Source organism: Macaca mulatta, chromosome 11, assembly GCF_049350105.2.
Source record: "Macaca mulatta isolate MMU2019108-1 chromosome 11, T2T-MMU8v2.0, whole genome shotgun sequence".
In the NCBI taxonomy this organism is placed as follows: Eukaryota; Metazoa; Chordata; class Mammalia; order Primates; family Cercopithecidae; genus Macaca; species Macaca mulatta.
Window position 1 is genome coordinate 90,123,183 of NC_133416.1, and position 19,198 is coordinate 90,142,380.

The following is a 19,198-nucleotide window of genomic DNA, read 5'->3' on the forward strand; positions in this document are numbered from 1 at the left end:
TAAAACAGACTTTAAATGAGCATAAGTAAAAAAAAGTACAAAGAAGGGCATTCCATAATGATAAAGTATTCAATTCAACAGGAAGACTTAACTGTCCTAAATATGTATGCCTTCCACATTGGAACACCCACATTCATGAAACAAGTACTTTTAGGCCTATAAAAAGACATAGCCACACAATAATAGTGGGGGACTTCAGCACCCCACTGACAATGTTAGACAGATCATTGAGGCAGAAAACTAATAAATTCTGGACTTAGATTCGACACTGGACCAACTGAACTGATAGCTATCTCTAGAATACCAATAAACCACCCAATATACGTTCTTCTCATCTGTACATGGAACATCGCCCAAGATCGACTACATGCTTAGTCATGTAATCAATGTGTAATCTCACTAAAGTAAAAAGAAAACTGAAATCATACCACCCACACTCTTGGACCACTCTTGGAATAAAAATAAAAATCATTACCAAGGAGTTCTCTCAAAACCACAGTATTACATGGAAATTAAGCAACTTGCTCCTGAATGACTTTTGGGTAAACAACGAAATTAAAACAAAAATCAAAATGTTTTTAAGTAAATGAAAACAGAGACACAACAATCTAAAGTCTCTGGGATACAACAAAAGCAGTGTTAAGAGGAAAATTCATAGTCCCAAACGCTTCCCTCAAAAGTCTAGGAAGATTTTAAATTAACGATCTAACGTCACACCTAAACTAGAAAAACATGAGCAAGCTAACTGCAAAGGCAGAAGAAAAAAGGAAATAACAGAAGTCAAAACAGACCTGAATGAATTTGAGACCCCAAAATCGAAACAAAATCAGTGAACCCCAAAGTTAGTTTTTTTAAAGGACAAAGAAGATCTATAGACCACTAGAGAGATGAACAAAGACAAAAAAGAGGGATGACATTAGGTTGGTGCAGAGTACAAATAAGCACAATCAGAAATAACAAAGATGACATTGCAACTGATCTCAAAGAAATGTAAAAGATCCTCAGAGAATATTATGAATGCTTCTATGCACGCAAACCAGAAAATCCAGAGGAAATGGATAAATTCCTGGTGTGTTTCACAAGATTGAACCTGGAAGAAATAAAAACCCCGAACAGACTAATGCTGACTTTAGAAATTGAATCAGTAATTTAAAAAAAAAAGAAAAACACAAAAAACAAAAACTTACCTACCAAATAGCACTGGACCAGATAGAGTCACAGCTAAATTCTATCAGATGTACAAAGAGCTGATACTAATTCTGCTAAAACTATCCAAAAAAAAAAATCAAGGAGGAAGGACTCCTCCCTGACTCATTCTATGAAGCCAGCATCACCCTGATACCAAAACCTGGCAAAGACACAAGGAAGAAAACCAGGCTGGGCACAACGGCTCATGCCTGCAATCCTGATATATTGGCAAACCGAGGTGAGAGGATCGCTTGCCCTCAGTTGTTCAAGACAAGCCTGAGCAACACAGCAAGATCTCATCTCTACTAAAAATCAAAAAGTTTACCTAGGTGTGGTAGCACACACCTGTAGCCCCAGCTACTGAGGCAGGAGGATCACTTGAGTATGGAAAATGAAGGCTTCTGTGAGCTATGATCACAACACTGTACTCCATCCTAGGTGACAAAGCAAGAGTCTGTCTCAAAAAAAAAAAAAAAAAAGAAAAAAAAGAAAAGAAAAACTAAAGCAAACTACTGACCAATATCCCTAATGAACATAGACACAAAGATCCTCAGTAAAATACTAGTAAACTGAATTTGTGCAGCACATTAAAAAGGTAACTTGCCACAATCAAGTAGGCTTCATTCCTGGGATGCAAGGTTGGTCAACATGTGCAAATCAAAAAATGTGATTCACCACATAAGTAAAATTAAAAACAAAATTTATATGATTATCTCAGTATATGCAGAGAAAACTTTTAATAAAATTTATCAGCCCTTTATAATAAAACCCTCAAGAAACTAGACATTGAGGGAACAAACCTCAACATATTAAGAGCCATCTTTGACACATCCACAGCCAACATCATACTAAATGGACAAAAACTGGAAGCATTCTCTTTGAGAATTGGAATAAGAAAAGATGCTGATTGTCACCGTTCCTATTCAACATAGTACTGGAACTCCTGTTAGGCAAGAGAAAGAAATAAAAGGCCTCCAAGTAGGAAGAGAAGTCGAACTCACTCTTTACTGATGATATTGGTCTATACTCAGAAAACCCTAAAGACTCTGCCAAAAGGCTCCTGGAACAGATAAATGACTACAATAAAGTTTCATGATATAAAAATTGATGTAAAACAGTCAGTAGCATTTCTATACATGAATAATATTCAAGCTGAGAACAAAATAAAGAATGCAGTCCCATTTACAATAGCCATACACACACACACACACACACACAAATAGGAATATTTCTAACCAAAGAGGTGAAAGATCTCTACAAGTAAAACTATAAAACACTGCTGAAGGAAATCACAGATGACACAAACTACGGAAAAACATTCCATGCTCACGATTTGGAAGAATCAATATTATTAAAATGGCCATACTGCCCAAAGCAATTTACAGATTCAATGTTATTTCTATCAAACTACCAATGTCAGTTTTTACAGAATTAGAAAAACACTATTTTAATATATGGAACCAAAAAAGTGCCTGAATAGCCCAAGTAATTCTAAGCATAAAGAACAAACCCGGAGGCATTGCATTATTCAACCTAAAACTCTACTACAAGGCTGCCACAACCAAAACAGCATGGTACTGACACAAAATCAGACACACGGACCAGTGGAACAGAATCTGGAATCCAGAAAGTCTCACATCTATAGCCATCTGATCTTCGACAAATTTCACCAAAATAAGCAGTGAGAAAAGGACTTGCTGTTGAATAAATAATGCTGAGATAGCTGGCTAGCCATATGCATGAAATCAAACTGGATCCCTCCTTTTCACCATATGTAAAAATTAACTCAAGATGGATTAAATATTTAAATGTAAGTCCTCAAACTATAAGAATCCTAGAAGGAAACCTAAGAGACACCATTCTGGACATAAGCCTTGGGAAAGAATTTCTTTTTTTTTTTTTTTTTTTTTTTTTGAGACGGAGTCTCACGCTGTTGCCCAGGCTGGAGTGCAGTGGCGCGATCTCGGCTCACTGCAAGCTCCGCCTCCCGGGTTCCCGCCATTCTCCTGCCTCAGCCTCCTGAGTAGCTGGGACTACAGGCGCCCGCCACCGCGCCCGGCTAATTTTTTGTATTTTTTTTTTAGTAGAGACGGGGTTTCACTGTGGTCTCGATCTCCTGACCTTGTGATCCGCCCGCCTCGGCCTCCCAAAGTGCTGGGATTACAGGCTTGAGCCACCGCGCCCGGCCGGGAAAGAATTTCTAACCAAGTCCTCAGAAGACATTGCAACAAAAACAAAAATTAACAAACAGCACCTAATTACGGTAAAGAACTTCAGCATAGCAAAAGAAACTATCAACAGAGTAAACAGACAGCCTACAAAATGGGAGAAGATATTTGCACATTATGCATCCAACAGAGGTCTAATATCCAGAATCTATGAGGAATGTAAATAATTGAACAAGCAAAATACAATGCCATTAAAAACAAAACAAAGAAAAAGAGAAAGATATGAGCAGACACTTCAAAAGAAGACATGAAAGCAGCCAATAAACAGGAGAAAAAATGCTCAACATCACTTATCATCAGAGAAATGCAAATCAAAAACCACAGTGAGGTGCCATCTCACACCAGTCAGAATGGCTATTATTTAAAAAGTCAAAGAAACAATAGATGATGGTGAGACAATGAATACTTATAAAAACAGTGTGGAGATTTCTTGAAGAACTTAAAACAGAACTACCATTTGACCCAGCAGTCCTATTACTGGCTATATACCCAAAGGAAAATAAATCATTCTATCAAAAAGACACCTACACTCACATGTTCATTACAGCACTAGTCAAAATAACAAAGCTGTGGAATCAATCTGGGTTCTGTTAATGATGGACTGGGTAAAGAAAAGGGGGTAAATCACCAGGAAATACTACACAGCCATAAAAAGTATATAATTATGTATTTTGCCATAACATGCATGCAGCTAGAGGTCATTATCCTAAGGAGATTAATGCAGGAACATAAAACCAAATACTGCATGTTCTCATTTGGAAGTGGCAGCTAAATATTGGATATTCCTGGCCATAAAATGGCAATAAAATACACTGGGGATTACTAGAGCAGAGAGGGAGGGGAGCAATGGTTGAAAAATTAACTAATTGGTACTATGCTTGGTACCTGGGTGATAGGATCAGTTGTACCCAAAACCACAGCATCACTCAATATATACATGTAACAGACCTGTGCATGAACCCCTTGAATCTAAATTAAAATTTTAACGAATATGTGGGTATCAGTTTTTTTTAATTAAAAAAAATGTTTAATATGTTCCTGTTTTTCATATACATAGATACCAGAAGATTTGGACATGATCTGCATGTAAACAAGCTATGACATTTTTAAACAGTCATGACAAGTCATAAAAAGCCTTTAGTATGAATGATTTATTAAATTACAGGTCCTCATTTATATCCAGACTATTAGGCTTGAATTTTGGCACTTTGTTACCTGTTATTTGACCTTAGGTATGCTATGTAACTTTTTCTTGCCCAAGGTTCATTATGTACAAAATGAAGAAAGTAATAATATCCTACCTCTTAAGATTATTGTTGAATAATAAATTAATGTATGTAAAATGCTCCATACATTCTAAGTACTGAATAAGTTTCTCTGCCACTATCATTGTTATTATTGTAACTGTTGTAACATGAAGGATTTCTATCATGTTATCAGTAAAATAAAAAAGGGTTTTATCAATCTGGAAAACAACACTAACAGAACCCTAGTCATAACAGTGCTAGAATTGGTCCAAATTTATCCAGAATTTCCAACATGGCACTTGACTCCTTTTCATTGTATCAACACAAATTAACATTATATAAAATTTGGAAGGTTTTACAGCAAAAAGAAATGTAACTGAGCACACATGTACCTGGAATTGAACTATTTCATCTCTTTTCTCTTTTTCTTCTAGAAAGAGCATTAGATTTAGTATCAGAAACTGTTTTAATTCTGGCTTTGCCTCTTATTAATCATAGTAACTAGAGGGAGTTGGTTAATTCTCTGAGCCTCTCTTTCTCCCTTTGTAATGTGGAGCTGATAACTCTTTTTACTATGGTGTGCTTTCAGCATCTGCCAGTATTATTTGGACTCCAGACCTTTCCTTGTCCATTCCTGGACTGGGCAGTGGTGATCCTCTGCCCTGTAGTACAGTAATTTTCTACACCCTTTGTTTTCTTATTTATCTCCCTCAGTAGATTTTGCATCCATAGGTGAGTGCAACTCTGTTTTGTTCACATTTGCAACATCCTTTCTTGGACATAGTTAATGCTCAATTAAATCCTTAGCCCATAAGAAATCAGTCACAATAGTCATCTATCTTAGACTCACTCCATTGCTAACTTTATTCAGATTATATAGAGGATGATGATATTCTAATTCAAAGACTCACAGTACATGTATTCCTGGAAGTGATTTGCTGATTTCCTCTGAGTGACTAGGATCCGCCCCCTCCCCACAAGAATAAGGCAGGCAGAACACGTTTGTCCCACTGTGATTATTATACTATTTATCTTTTTTTTCGTCTTTGTATATTTTATGAATTGGAAAATGACAGGAAGATAGTCTGTCAACATTGGGAATCCCATGAGGCTACGTACCTCAGTTTTCAAGGTTTATGAGCTTTAGGTACATTGTCAGAGATATGTGCTCATTCCCTTCATGTTCATTCCATCTAGCCTAATAGCATATTTGCCCTTTAGGATTGTAATTATGTGGAGACTAATTAGTGGGCTATTGCTGTTATTCAGGTGACAGATAAGATAAAAAGGGCTCTGACAGAGCTATAAAGATAAACCTTGAGGGGCAGAGTAAAGAGCCTTAGAAAATAAGAATAGGTGGGCTTAGGAGACAAAACATGGAATTGTGAGGATAAGTGAAGACTTAAGAGTGACAGTCAGGTTTCTCATTTTAGCAACTGGAGTTTGTGTTAATTACAAAGATTTTTACCCGATTTTATTTGTTTCATTTATTTATTTTTCGGTGGGAGATACTGATTTCATTGTTTGGAGGTATTGATTTTGAAGTTTCAGTGAGCCTCCATCTTGTTGTGGCTCAGCTTTTGAAAGCAGATCTTGATGTCAGGAGGGAGATCATTATTTCTAAATTGTGGGCAGTCAGCATATACATGAGCCACATTTATGCATGATGTCATGCAGAGACTCTATTTATCCATGTAGACTGTATTTATTCCTAGAGACAAGTACAAAATCCTGTAAAACACCAACTGCTTTTAAAGGAGTTCATGAATAAAGAGACATTTTCTTTTTCATTCTGTGTAGGAAGTTCTCAAGAAGACTGGTCTCTCAGGAGCCCAGGAATACAGAATTTCAGGAAGGAAGATGAATTCAGTGGTCTGAGGTGTAGTAGTTGAGTGGAGTTTGACATAAGTGCACTATTTTGGGGGTCTGATAATTGGTAGAAATTTAATAGGACATTTCAGGGGAATTCTGGGAAGGGAATCTAAACAGGATTTAGGGGTAAATGGGATTGGGAAATTGGTCATACATACCACAGACCATTGTTAAAGAAAATCTGGCTTTGAAAGGAAGAACAGTCATAAGCAGTAGTTAGAGGTGGATACAAGAAAGAATAAAGGTTATACGGGTATTTTCTTCTCCTATGTCTAAGAGGTAAATGAACATTTTTGTAATCTTAAGAAAACTATATGGTAAAAGCAGCTGAAGATATTGGGACAAAGAGGGGTTGATTGAAGGATTTTAATTTCTAAAAAAGCTAGAAAAAATAGAATTAAATATCTAGATGGTATTTCTCCCCTCGTGCCCTTAGCCTTCTATCAAAGGAGATGCACCTCTTTATCTGAATTTTTTTTTCTTTATCTGAATTTTAAAGCAAAGCCATGAAGACATTTAAGGTTGTAGATAAGTTTCAGAAGTTAGCTAATATGTATGAGTTTAATTCATGGGAAAGCATTATGTCAGTAAAATTATTGTCATAAAGAATATTCCTTTTTAAAAATTTGTTCATCCTCTTTATCAATTTTGCCCATGTTTGAATAAAACTGACCATTTCCACAAATACTTGACTACTGCAGGAAGCTTTATTCTCTCTTGTTGCTAGCAGCAGACAAGTACACTTGACAGCATAGCATATTAATTTCATGATCAAATTAACTGTTGTTCAAATTTTTTAATAGAAATATATATATGTGAAAGTGATCTTAATGTGTTTGGGAGTTCTTTATTCAGATGACTTTTTAGCAACTATGAGAAATAATGAAGTTGTTAATATGTGCTTTTGACACATGTGAGCATTCTTTAATTTTAAATATTTTCCCAAGATGCTCATTAAATAATGTATTTTAAAATGCTTAACAGAATAAGTTTTTATTAGCAGCCTTCTCTTTTCTCTGACCTCCATTTTACCAGCCTTTCAAAGACCTCAGCAGCTGCCAAGTTGAATCTGCAATTTGAGATGATAACAGCAGTATTCAGGCTCAATAGATGTGCGGAATGTCTGTAAGATACTTACTGATTACAAGAGAATGGGGATAGGCCAAAAAGCCCTCTGTGCGAGCTTTTTGAACTTAGTTCAATTCTCCAACACCTTGTTTTGATAGACATGCCTGTAATTGATTTCATTCGGTCATGAGGGTGGGTTCTGGCTTGGCTGAGATGTTACATGCAGTTACTACCTTAGCGCCTTCTAAGAAAGCCTATGGATTCTTGGGGTCTGCAGAGAAAGATGTTTTTCAGAACAGTGAACTGAAATTTGCACAATGTTCTGAAATCCAATCTTATTAAACTAAATCCAAATATCAAGAAAAGGATGATGTGGATAGCTTTCAGTCTTTTTTGTTGTTCTTTTTTGGCATCTGATTAAAGTCTCTCTTTTTACTATTGAGCCAAACTACCTTTTTCCTCTCAGGCAGCCAAGCACCAATATTTCCCAAGTAACACAGCTAGTGAGAGAGGCATCTCATGTTTCCATATATACATATCTCACTGCCTTAGACAAGTTTCCTTTCCGAAGTGATGGGAAAATGTGCATGCTCCAAGAAGAAATCCAGGTGGTTAGTAATTCTAGTGGGAGAGAAAAGACGGCTAGAAAAGGGGAAAGTTCAATGGTGGTTAAAGGCTTTTAGAAAATACCTCCTAATACTTTCTAATGCAGCACAAATGCAACTGATACCTACCCAGTATTTTCCCTCCTGAGGAATCATTTCCTTATATTTAGAATTTATTTTTATACTACCAGGTTAGCATTTTTACTGCGTTGTTAACCGTTTTTATTTTTGGAATATAAAATAAAAATTTGTGGTTTTATATATAATAATACAGTCCTTTCTCTAAATTTCTGTTTTCCTCATGCAGAGGGCTACTTCTCCAGGAGAACAGCAGGTTTTCAGAAGCACTACATTATTATAAATTGGCCATTGGGAGCAGGCCTACCCTGGCTTGTAAGTAATATTCAAGTTTTTATTTTTTTATACCTCTTTCTATATTTGAAAATTAACTCTACAGCCTCACTGAGAAAACACTTGGTGTTTTTATTTCTGAATACTTGCTAATCAAATTATGAACCTCTAACAGTTATATCTTTCAATTGCATCATACTTTGATGTCCATTGATCATTTAAAAAATTATGATAGCTATAACTTTTACTCAACTAGATTTTAAGCTTAAAATATTTGGAAGTGCTTGCTGGCAGGGACTATTTCATATGTTTTGCAGTGATATTTGCAGCTTCTACTACCATTGTTGATCCCATGAGTATTTGTGTCTTAAGTACTTTTTTCTTTTTTAATGAGCACTAAACCATAGAAACCAAATTGAAACAAAGAAAACTTTATTTTATTCACAGTGTATATCATCTTCTCACATTTTCGTTTCCACTTTTCCCCCTCAGCTGCATATTTAAATACCGGTATTATTCTAATGAACCAAGGAAGGACGGAAGAGGCCCGACGGACATTCTTAAAGTGTTCTGAGATCCCAGATGAAAACCTAAAGGACCCTCATGCACACAAGAGCTCTGTTACCAGTTGTTTGTACAACCTGGGAAAGCTGTATCATGAGCAGGGACACTATGAGGTCTGGCCAATGCCTCTCTATCCTTTTCTCTCCCCCTTGTTCGGATCTAGTCTCAGCGGTTTCTAACCTACAGCCTCCTTTCAGAGCCTGTGTCCTTTCAACAACTAATATGTATACACATTAAACTATTGTCCTTTGAAAAACTAATACCTGATGACATTAGAAGGGTTTTTTGATCAAATTTGTTTAGAAAAAGCTTCTGCTAAATAAAAATTTAATAGATTTCTTTCCTGTGAGTTTCTCAGAGCAATTATGTCAATGGTATGTCAATATGTATTGAGACTGTTCAAGATTGGGGAAATAACATGAAATGTTTCTCGAGCTTCTTTGCTCACCATTTCTTTGGTTTGATGATCCAAGACACAGTTTCTAGAATTGTTACCCTATAGCCAGTGTTTGAGATTTTAAAAAATACTTTCTTTGTACTTTGCATGTTAAGGAAGTGATTTGATATAAGTGCCACCCATTTCTCTTAATTCTTTAAAAAACTGCTATGAAATAAAATTTAATTTTATTATTTCTTAACTGAGAGAAAAGAATCAGTGGTGTAACAGGATGTTGCACAGTAGGTTAGGAGGTGACCCAGACTGTTCCTCCTTTCCTGGAAGCCTGCTTGCATGAGTTCCTTATTGCCCCTCTCTCTCCTTCAAACTGCTTTCCCCTGCCCTCCCACTCATGTACTCTTACGCAATGTATTAAAACTGTAATATAAGGATGAAGATACAACTTTTAAAATAATTGCATTTAGTAATTTCACTGGGTCTTAAGAGCTGGAAGATTTGTTAGCTGACATTATATTTAGATCCTACCAGGTTTCCTGACTTAAAGTAATTATGCGCTTTAGATGACTAATGGATAACTTTCAAATATATATATTTTTTAGTTTTTTAGTTGAGTAATCTGTATGAACTTGAAAATTTGTATTAAAAGACTATTGCTAACATTCAACGCCTCGTTAAGCTATGGCATTCTTCACTGACTGGGCTGAGTATTTTCAGTGGTGGAATTGAGATAGTATGCCACAAAAGGACAGCTCAATTATTTTCCTCTAGTGAACCATTTAGAAATAGCAGTGGATGGTTTTAACTTTGGAAGAACGTTATTATCTTATTTTCAGTGATGATCCCTGCACTTTAGTGATGATTTATCTCTTTTTTTTTTTGTTTTATAAATTAGGAAGCCCTTAGTGTATACAAGGAAGCAATTCAGAAAATGCCAAGGCAGTTTGCCCCACAGAGCTTGTACAACATGATGGGTAAGTAAAACATTAAGATTTTTTAATTGATATTTCAGGGACCCGTGGAGGAACAGGAACCCATGTTCGTGTTTAATGGAATTCTAATAAATCGTATTAATCCTCACAAAGAAACATTCACAATCTGGCATCATACTCAAATTCTGACAGAGCATATTTATTCTGACATGATAAATAAATGCATTAGCACAGCGATTCCCAACACCTTGGTCATATCCCAGAATTATTGCAAAGGACTCTCAAAACCATCTGGGTATTGAATATTAGCTAGACTCTAGAGACTGTAGAAATAATCTATATATGTATAATTTTTCAATAATAGAGATGAATAAAATATACATTAATATTAGTAGGTTCATCAAATTCATGATAATTTTTATCACAGTATTTTCTTAATCAGAAGAGTCTCTAAACATGCTATGACATAGAGATAAATGAACTTTGATGCTTGTAAAAGATAAGATAAATTAGCCAACTTGTGTGGTTTTCATTGATGAACAGTTGGATTTCAGTAGACCTTTTCAGCGTAATATTTTAGAAAAAAACAAGATTAGGTAGACAATAGATGTGCTACAACAATTATTCTATGTTTTGTGTTGAATAATTAGCCTAATTTTTATTAATCAGAAAGTATATAAATCTAAGCCATGAATTTTTCTGGGTATAAGAGGTCAAGAACAAGAAATTATAATAAAATAGCTTTCATCTGTGATTGATCCCTGTCTGCCTTGTAGTAAATTGTTGCTACAGTTGTTTGATGATGGTTATGACTGCAAACCACATATTCAGCATATGACACTTGGAAAAAAAATCCCTAAAGTAAGGTGGCCTAATGATTAATTAATATTGCTGCTTGGAAATAATAAAGAGAAGAGAAATGTTTTGTCCTCAAATCAAATATTTCTTTTTTTCCAAAGCACAAATTGCAAAGTCAGATTTTCCCTTTTCATTAAACCTGCTTAAGTTGTTTAATATTTCTAGTCCTCTCTCATGCATATAAAATAAGTGAGATTAGACTATATAATCTCTAGGATTACTGTACACTTCTACATTCTATATTTGAGGAATTTAATAGTAGCTTTATGTCTTGAGCACAGAAAAAAATCCCAAACCTCTCCCAAACTACAAAATATACACCTGACAAGAACACTCATGTTCTCTTTTTTCCAAAGAACAGAACATTTAGAAATAGTTTAAAGATAGGCTGGAGCACTGGACAGTAAACAGAAAAACAAAATTATTTGGAAAAGGTTAAAATATTTTTTCCATGTCTCTGGGAATCTCACCCCCAATTTGCCTGGGGAGTGATTGAATATCATATTAAACAGCACACTAGAGTGTTTTTTAATTGTCATTTTTTTTCTCTTTGGCATAATTACTAAAAGGTTAAAATTTAGCTTCATTAAATACATTCTTGCCATTAATTTTTTATAAATTGAAACAGTACATTTTACTATCCAGCATTTCACTGTCAATCTATCTATATGAATGAAATATATGTGTCCATAAAGCACGTGCTTAGGATGTGTAGATTTATGAGTTGAATTAACTTTTTTATTTTAATGGTGGATGTTTTTGTGTCAAAATAAATACTGAGAGAATTGCTTTCTATAGCTTTGGTTTTAGTTTATTATTTTATTCTTAATTCTAGTGCTTCCAAGGCCTTATTCCCAATTTTTCTCAGTTATCAAATAAGACATCTTTCTTCAAATTAGGATAGGTCTCTAAGATTCTTGGCAACAGACTACATGTAGTATTTTTGTTGTTATTGTTGTTAATGGAAAGCGGTGATGTTCACTAGAGTTAGCTGTTTCAGAAATTCATTCGATTATTTTATGTGAATAAATTTGAAAATTCAGCCAGTACCTTGGGATCTGTCTCTCATATGGTTACACAGATGCTCAGCTCACACAGGCAGCAAAAGATAAGTGTGTCCCTGGGGGTTATTGCTTAATCTTTTGTCTCATTTTCCATTAGAGAAGGAGATGGTTGCTTCGTCCAGACTCTGAAAAGCACCCTAACAATTTTTAAAGGTAGGGTCTTAATATTTAACATTCCAGATTTTTTCTATGATTATGATGGCTGCCTTCTATTTAATTTTATGTGAAGGTCTGTTAGCCAATCAGGTTTTATAGTTTCAGTTGTTCAGGAAACTATAATTTTCTCAGAAAGTGAATTCACCTCCTAATCAAAATGGGTTAAATCCCCCAAGTGTTGGCTTTAGCTCCTAATACATTTTGATTAGCCTCCATTTGACAAGAAAAAAAATGACCCAGGAGATAAGCTGCCCTATCAGTTCATCAGTTTCATTAGTCTGTCAGCATGTGCTGATTATCCTATCAAGTTTATCAACAGCCTTGAATGTGTTTTCTAATTCACATATTTACATATTATTAGTGCCCTTTAGGGATCAGTGATGGATTATAATGTCTGGCTAGATTTACCCTGTAAGTGTTCATTTTTCTCATGTGTCATTTACCCCTTCACAACCACTACCTCCAAGCACTTGTGTATAGATATACAAGCATTTTATTTTTTCCCATGCTATTTTTTCTTTTGTTTAGAGGTTAGCAGAAGTAAAGGAGTGTGTGTGAAAAAATACAATTATATTTTTATGTGGTTATTAGTGTAATACTAAATTCACTGCAGTTGCTTTTGTTAAAAAACATTCTAGTCCTTTGATTTTAATCTCCCTTTGAACATTTTATGAAAAACATATTACATACCATGTGCCGCATGCCAGTTGACTTATCCTGAATGCCAAGTGAGTGTGTTTTTCCTGTTTATGTATTAATAGAAAATAACACGTTTGATTAATTCCCCAACTTAAATTTTCCATATTTTAAAACTATTCATTTATTTTATTATGGCAGCTTATAAGTAAATCTTTAAAGATGTTTAAAAGCCTATTCTCATTTATCCTCTTCAATTTCATAGAACCAAGATGTTTGAGTAACAATAATTGAGAAGTGCCTTCCCATCCTGAATTAGGTGAATTACAAACATACATAAAAAACTAAACAGATAAATAGTATTTTATAAACAAAAGCTAAAATTTTACTTGGGTTCATATAATTAAGATATGGTAATACGTGAAATATTAAGAGAACAACTCACAAAATATGTGTTAAATTGCTCCTAGCCAGTTGTGTGACTTAATTCTGTGCACCTCATTTCCTCTTGAGAAAGCAGGTTAGATTAAATTGAGATTCACCATAAGGTAGTCCCTGAAGTCAGATACCCTTGGTTCAAATTATGGCTTTGACACTTTCTCCCTGAGCATCCTTGGGAAAATTACTTAAAAGAAGCCTCAGTTTCCCTTTTATAAGATTTTGGTAACAGTAGTATCGGTTTGAGGATTGATTAAAGTGATAAAATAAAAAAGGTAAAACAATTGGTCCAACTACCTAACCTAAAAAGTGTTTTGTAACGGGACTTTCCATTGTAATTATCATCATTTCCTTAGGCTTTTAAACTCCAAAAGTTGATTGTATTCTTTGTCACTGGCTTTTTGCATTTAGCAATGTGAGTATGAATACTTCATAAACAAGATTTTTGTCATCATTATGGCCTTGGTAGTCACCACAGTTCAATGGAGATTCTGTTTAGTTTTATCCTATCTGGAATTGCTGTATTTTCTCTCCAGGCTCATTTCCCTTTTTCTCTCAGTAACTACAGTCAAAATCCTTCTCTTACCATTAGCTATATTAACCAAAACTAAAAGAGTATATTTTGTTATTGCAAATTTACTTGGTTTCATTAATAGAGTGCTTCCTCCAAATTAAAATTGTCATATGTAGGTTAGAGTTTTTTTCTGTCATGATTTATTTTTCTTCTAGATCTAACCAAAATTATTCTGTGTTCTGTCACTCATAGGCATTTATTGGATCTCAGTTTCTCTTCTTCTGAAATTATAGATGTATTTTAGAATCATGGAATGTTAAAAATGGAAGACTCATGTCTTCAAAGCCCTTATAATATTTTATAAGATAAAAATTAACACCCCCCAAATTTTATAAAGTTCAGATTTACAGTTTGTATTAGAACCAGGAGTATAGTTTCTTGACTTAAATCCAGTGCTTTTTCTGCTTAGTCCTTCTGTGTTACCTAAACTATCACATTTTTTACTGTGTCAAAATAGTTTTCCTTTGCACTTAAAAATTCGCAAAAATTAAATATATTAAAACTTCTACAGTTTTACTATAAAAAATAAAACAGCTGCAAAGTATATTGAATATACTGGATATTTAAAAATTTTTTTTAATGCAGGATAGTTTCTAAATACCCTCAGTTTCTCTTTTCTTTCTCTATAATTGTTTATTTCTCCTGTTATCTCTACTTAAGCATTGCTTTTGAATAATCCTAAGGGATTATGGGAAACTAAATTAGGCTGCAGCATCCAATTATTTTTATCTGTTTGAACTCTTTCAATCCCAGAGGTCGTTTTAAGCCTATTTACTATTTAAAATAAAATGACTTGGCTTTCTCAATGCCGAGTAATTGTTGGGTTTAATTATACAAGCAATTTACATCATTTCACCATGGTAATATATCTTGAGAACAAAAGGGCATAATGTATTATATGGAGTAAGAGAGAGCCTAGGGTGACTGTCTTGTCATTTCAGTCTATAATAACTGTTTAGAATAACCTCTGTATGCAAAAAAAAAAAAAAAAAAAAAAAAGTCACAAGTGCTGGGACAGTACAGAGGCAGCAGACATATGACATGTAAATAGTTAATCTAGTTCCTTCTCTCAAAGAACTTTCTGGGAGATTTCACAGTTGGTCCAGAGCTCTTTAGGGCCTCTCTGTAATAATTAAATGCCTATGAGTAAAATGGAATACTATTACTCTAACCTAGAAAATATTTTGTCTGTAGCTATATAGGCTATGCTATGTTGACTAGACCAAAGAAAACAAACAAGAGAAACTCAAGCTTTTTAATTTCTTATGTGATACTTAAGAAATACGTATTCATAATTTCCTGTTCTCTAAAAAGTGTGTTTATGATGAACAATATGTATTTATCTTAGGGAGAGATTCTTTTCTCCAGGAGAAATGTGTGATAATGGTCCATTGCTTTTTATTATCTTCTTTGCCTTCATTTTCATCGTACTGTACTGATTCTCTTATGATAATCTCTTGTTTTATATATCCCTTTTAGTTTTCAGTCCCAGCTCAATATTGGAAAATGTATTTTCCTCCATCATCCTTCATCTAATAAATGTTTTACTTACATAGATTTGAAATTGAAAAAATGTTTTCTCTCCATATCTTCAATAAGGAGGAGGAATATTTCAATTTAACTTTTAATTCTTTACAACAGCTCTTTAATTATGAGATATTTTCCCGAGTTTATTGGGCCATTCACAGAGAACGAGGAAGAAAAACAATGAATAGGAAACAAAAATGAATTTATTACAGCAATTTTTTTGTATAAAAAGCTTGTGTGAATTTTAGAATTGTATTTTTGAGAAAGAAACTTGTGGTATGAAAGAGTCAAGTGTCATAAATAGCTACAAGTGATGTTTAGTTTTTTAAACTATTTAGGTGAGAAGAACTGACAAATCACCTTCTGAAAACAATGCGAACATTCTCGCTTGTAAATTCAAATTCTACTTTAGGTCTGTACATTATGCTCTGCGTTCAGTCGGCAGAAGGAGTATAAAGGAAGTCTGTTTCTTTCTCAGCCTTCTGTGTGGCTTGTGTTTAACTGAATCATGTATTTTTCTTGGATTCATCTGTGTTTGTATGTGTATGTGTGTTTACCTCACCTTGTTTCGGAATATATTTAAAGTGGGGATATTCAGAGTAAATTTTTGACATGATGGTTTACATGCTTAATGTTTTCTCCTGTGTTTAGTTGTTCTTAAGTGGGTTGCTCAAGGCATTTAGCATGCTGACTGTGAAAGAGATGGTTTTTAACTGTGTGAGATTTGAACTTTCACATCTTTCAAGTGTGGAAGCATTAACACTCCACTAGCGTTAAGCTCTTTATACCACCTGCTTCCCCTATTTTGAGTTCTGGTGATTTTCCTATGATTGCTTCCATTGGCACTCTTGAAAATCAATGAGGCAATCCTACAAATATGAATATGACCATATAACTGGATTAGTCATTAATCTATGAAATCCAAAAATAATATGAACCTCTAATTTTTAAGATAAGTCTCTTTATTTCATTTCATTTTTCCATTATCAGAAAGGATACAACCAGGAGACCAATGCCAGGTATATGGAGTTCGCCAGTCCAGAAAGGCAAAATATAGATTTGAGAGATTTTAGAAGTATACTTTGAAGATTATATAGTCAACAAGATAAGGAAATCATGAATGTTTGGCTATGTATCAAAAATAATGAATATATAAAATTTATGAGCAAAAACTATAATTTTTTCTCCGAAAAGTTTATTTCTCATTAAAAAAATACAGTTTTTAAAAATACATTTTCTACGTTTTACACTATATATAAACTCTACATTATGTACTATGGTTACAGATGCTAATTTGCTAGGCATTAGTCTGTACACTATAAAGGCCAGCATCCAGTTCAACTGCATTAAGTAGGTAATATATTTTGTTTAAAGTTTCAATTAAACCCAGGGCCAGAAGATATATAGCCCCTGTGGGGAGTTTGAACACTTTAATGCCTATAGTAGGATTGCCTAGGGATCATGTGTAGGTCTAAATGTCGCTTGCTTTCCTGGAAATATGATATGAGACAGTTGATTATATTTCATTGCTATTAAAACCACAAGAGCCCACCTGTTACATTAATTCATCCTCCTGCCAGTTTTGTGGTAAAGAAAAAGATCAAAGCTTAAAAACTTTATATTTAAATTGAATTATAAGGGTATGAATATAGTCAAATTAATACCTAATTATATCCTTCTTATTCTCTGATTCCCAAATAGTTTCAGTGTGTTCTGTTCAAAAAAATCTGTTTTCAGGCTAGGCATGGTGGCTCATGCCTGTAATCCCAGCACCATGGCAGGCTGAGGTGAGAGGATTGCTTGAGCTCAAGAGATCGAGACCAGCCTGGTCAACATGGCGAGACTCCATCTCTACACACCCACACCCATGGATACATACAACTGTTTTCTGAGACTTTAATAGAAATAAATGAAAAAAAAATATGTATTGTAATCTTTAATTGGGGCAATAAACATGGAGTAAAACTTTTACTCAGTAGTAAATACAGGTTGGATTTTATTTAGAAAATTGTGATTTTATGTTACACCTGGAAAATTCATTAATTGGATTTCAAAATCTTAACATTCTAAATGATGCTGACAGTGACACCAGTTAGATGAAATAGACATAGTCATGTGGAAGAAGATCATTTTGTGTGAAGGATACAATCTTGAAAATCAATGTCAAGGAAATGAGAAGATATTCTTGTACATATTTAGAATAGGCAACTGTAAGGGTAGAAAGATGTGATACCTTTCCTCAGTCATCATAAGGGTCATGGCCAAGACTCCTATAACAAGACAGGTTGACTTGACAAAAGCCTAACAAATTTATTTAATCAAAATTTTACATGACAGAGGAGGCTTCAGAAATGAATTTCAAAGACCTGGAGAAAACCATCTATTTCATGCATAGGTTTGACAAAGCATGGACAGCCTTGTAGAAATGTGTTTGGACAAAAGGGTATGATCTACTGGTAATCCACTGAGTGGGAAACCCCAGCAAGACTTGTCTGTTCAGATTCTTGTCGGCCTCTCTTTGTAGCATTCCTTCCCTCAAGGTATGGGGCAATACCCCTTTGGAAAGAGGATCTTCAAGGAAGACTGGAGAGGGAGAAAGTGACCATTCTAGGTTTTATGCCCTGCTGTAGTGGAGAAGAGTTCTAATTTTTGTGATTCACTTAGGGGAAGAGTATGTATCTATGACTTGTTTCAGGGAAGACAGAGAGGTAGGAGACAGGAGGACAGGAGGAGTTCAGAAAGACTTTGTTTCCATGATAGAGATTAGAAGGCTTTGTCGGCCTAATATCTTTTAGTTCAAAGCATTTAGCATGACAAGGTGCCATATTTTGGGGTATTGTGTTCAGAGCCTTAACACGTGAAATATAAATTAAGTTGAAAATTCAGTACATTACTAATTGTATGTATTTTGCTGTGTACTCAAGTCTGATTTTCCTAATAAGTAAGGGAAAATTGTTTTCTCCATAAAAATCTTATTTAACTCTTCCAATGAGCTGTCATTTAGTTTTAATTTTATCTACACTGATAGAAACCATCAGCATATTCACTTGATCTTAGCCAAAAGGCTGAGAAGCACTAACCGTTGATATATTCAAATTAAACAAAGAATGAAAATAGAACATACAGAGTTTTGTTCCGGAATGCATCATTTTTGCCAACATGTTAATTATGGGAATGGGGTTTTTGTGGATTATTATAGAATATTATTCTCAAGTATTCATTACAAGTTGGATGAATTTTTCAATGTGTGCTATGCCTTAGTAATTAACATTAATATAGCAATTTAATATAAGTAAATTATTCATTGCCTATTATGGAGATACAGTGCTTGACTCAGGAATACACATGAAATGTATTCCTAAAAAGATCTGTGTGGAGTTGAAAAGTCTTCCGTTATAATCTTTTGACTCATAGGAGAGTGCTTTTTCATTTATTGTTTTCCTGCAACTATTCAACTCCTGTTTCTCTGAATACTATTTTCATTTGTTCTTTCCAG

The 19,198-nt window shown here is 34.4% G+C and overlaps 1 protein-coding gene across 2 annotated transcripts in view; it reads left to right on the top strand.

Moving 5' to 3' along the window:
- The window catches only part of TMTC2 (transmembrane O-mannosyltransferase targeting cadherins 2), a 456,255-nt gene that overhangs the window by 274,078 nt on the left and 162,979 nt on the right, over positions 1–19,198 (top strand). For both annotated transcript variants that reach the window (XM_015152361.3, XM_028829760.2), the window contains 3 exons: positions 8,516–8,601; positions 9,052–9,236; positions 10,413–10,491. In XM_015152361.3, the coding sequence (XP_015007847.1) occupies positions 8,516–8,601; positions 9,052–9,236; positions 10,413–10,491 (350 nt within the window). The remainder of the gene's footprint in view (positions 1–8,515; positions 8,602–9,051; positions 9,237–10,412; positions 10,492–19,198) is intronic.